Here is a 1,525-nt window from a genome sequence, read left to right on the forward strand (position 1 = left end):
ACCTCTTACTTTATTGCTATGTTAAAATTATGATTCTGACATGCCTCAAAATTCTTCTCAGATTCATCAGTAAACTAGGTGCTTATTCCTTGTCCTTTTTCTCTTCTTTTCTTTATGCATCTTCTTCCCTTTCCTTTCCCTTCATTTTCCTCATCTCTTACTGCTCTCTGACTCTCCTTCTAGATGACTCTAGATTTGCTTCTGTGACTGCTCTCCCCACTCTGTCCCCACTTCTTCCCACCAGAGATATTGCACAGGTGCAGCCCCGTCTGTCCCAGTGTGCCTCTCTCAGGACGCAGTAGTACACAGTGGTGTCTCTCAGGGTGACCTGGGGCAGAACCAAGGTGCTGGACTTTCTGTCTGAAGCTGTGGTCAGAGAGGCCGTGCTGCTGTTCACTGTGCCTCGTAAGCCATGAATGACATACTGTGGACTCTGATTGGGATTTTGCCGATACCAATGTATATAGTCCTTTCCACCAACGGTAGAGTGGTTACAAGGCAGGTTTACATCCTCTCCTTCAGCACAATCCATGGAGCTGGGCTGGGTGGTCTTAGCATCAATCACAGTCCCTAAAGGGTCAAGAAAATAAAATTATCCCCTGACAACAAATCAGTATAATTCTATGGATCAAGGGCACAACACTCCCCAAACTGTCTGGACCTACCCCCTACTCCAGTGTTTTTATCTATGTCCTGAGAAATATTATTGGTGCTTATTTTATAGGGACCAAAGACACACGGCAAGAATCTGAGAACTCTATAGGCTTTATCTCGGGGTCCTTGGCTCAATAACCCCAGAGAGTTCTTCCAACCTGCTTACTGCTAAGGTCTTTTCCGCATCATGGCTATGAATTAACCTGTCATGTAGAAGTTTGTACTCCTTAGCAAATGCATAGATCTGGTCTCAATTCCATTGCTATAATGCTGAATAAAACACAGGGAGAGGAGTAGAGAGCAAATGACCCTTACGGTTCCTTGGCCTCAAAGTCATCCCTTGTAGACACAAAACACTTACCCAAGGTCAGAAAAACAGTTACTCCATTCACCAGCCTCATATTTCAAGGACAAATCAGGATTGTGGGCTCAGAACTCACACTTGTGTCTGCTCCTAGGCTTGTTTCCAGAGAACAGAAACAACTGCTGCTGTTAGAGACTTACAACCAGTGCAGGTATCTGTTGCAGTGTGTTGTTGCCAGGATCTGTTAGCCAATGATCAAGCAGTTCCTTGTCTAGGTCTTCCTGCCCTATTTTAGTAATGTCCTCCAAAGAAGGCGAGACATCCCCAACTCACAGGGTGTGTGCTGCCATCCTCTGTGAAGTTTAAAGTCTGGCTCTGGAAAAGGAACACTGATCATGATGGTGTGCCTATCCAGAACCATTGCTCTTTCTTTTCTTCTTCAAATACATTTTCTAATGTTCCATGAAGCTTGTGGAAAACATTGTTTGATCCCAGAAAACTGTACTGAGCTGTGCATTGTAAAGAGATAAAAATTCCCATCCATGTTCTAGCAAATGTATGTGAGAT

At 44.2% G+C, this 1,525-nt stretch overlaps 1 gene segment (V, D, J or C); it reads right to left on the reverse strand.

The window, feature by feature from the left end:
• Positions 1-157: 157 nt before the first annotated feature.
• Positions 158-1,055, reverse strand: LOC104998811. The segment is given in 2 exon segments: positions 158-570; positions 1,016-1,055. Coding segments are annotated over 2 exon segments (453 nt in total).
• Positions 1,056-1,525: the final 470 nt, after the last annotated feature.

This window comes from Bison bison, unplaced genomic scaffold, assembly GCF_000754665.1.
Source record: "Bison bison bison isolate TAMUID 2011002044 unplaced genomic scaffold, Bison_UMD1.0 scf7180017853247, whole genome shotgun sequence".
Taxonomy (NCBI): Eukaryota; Metazoa; Chordata; class Mammalia; order Artiodactyla; family Bovidae; genus Bison; species Bison bison.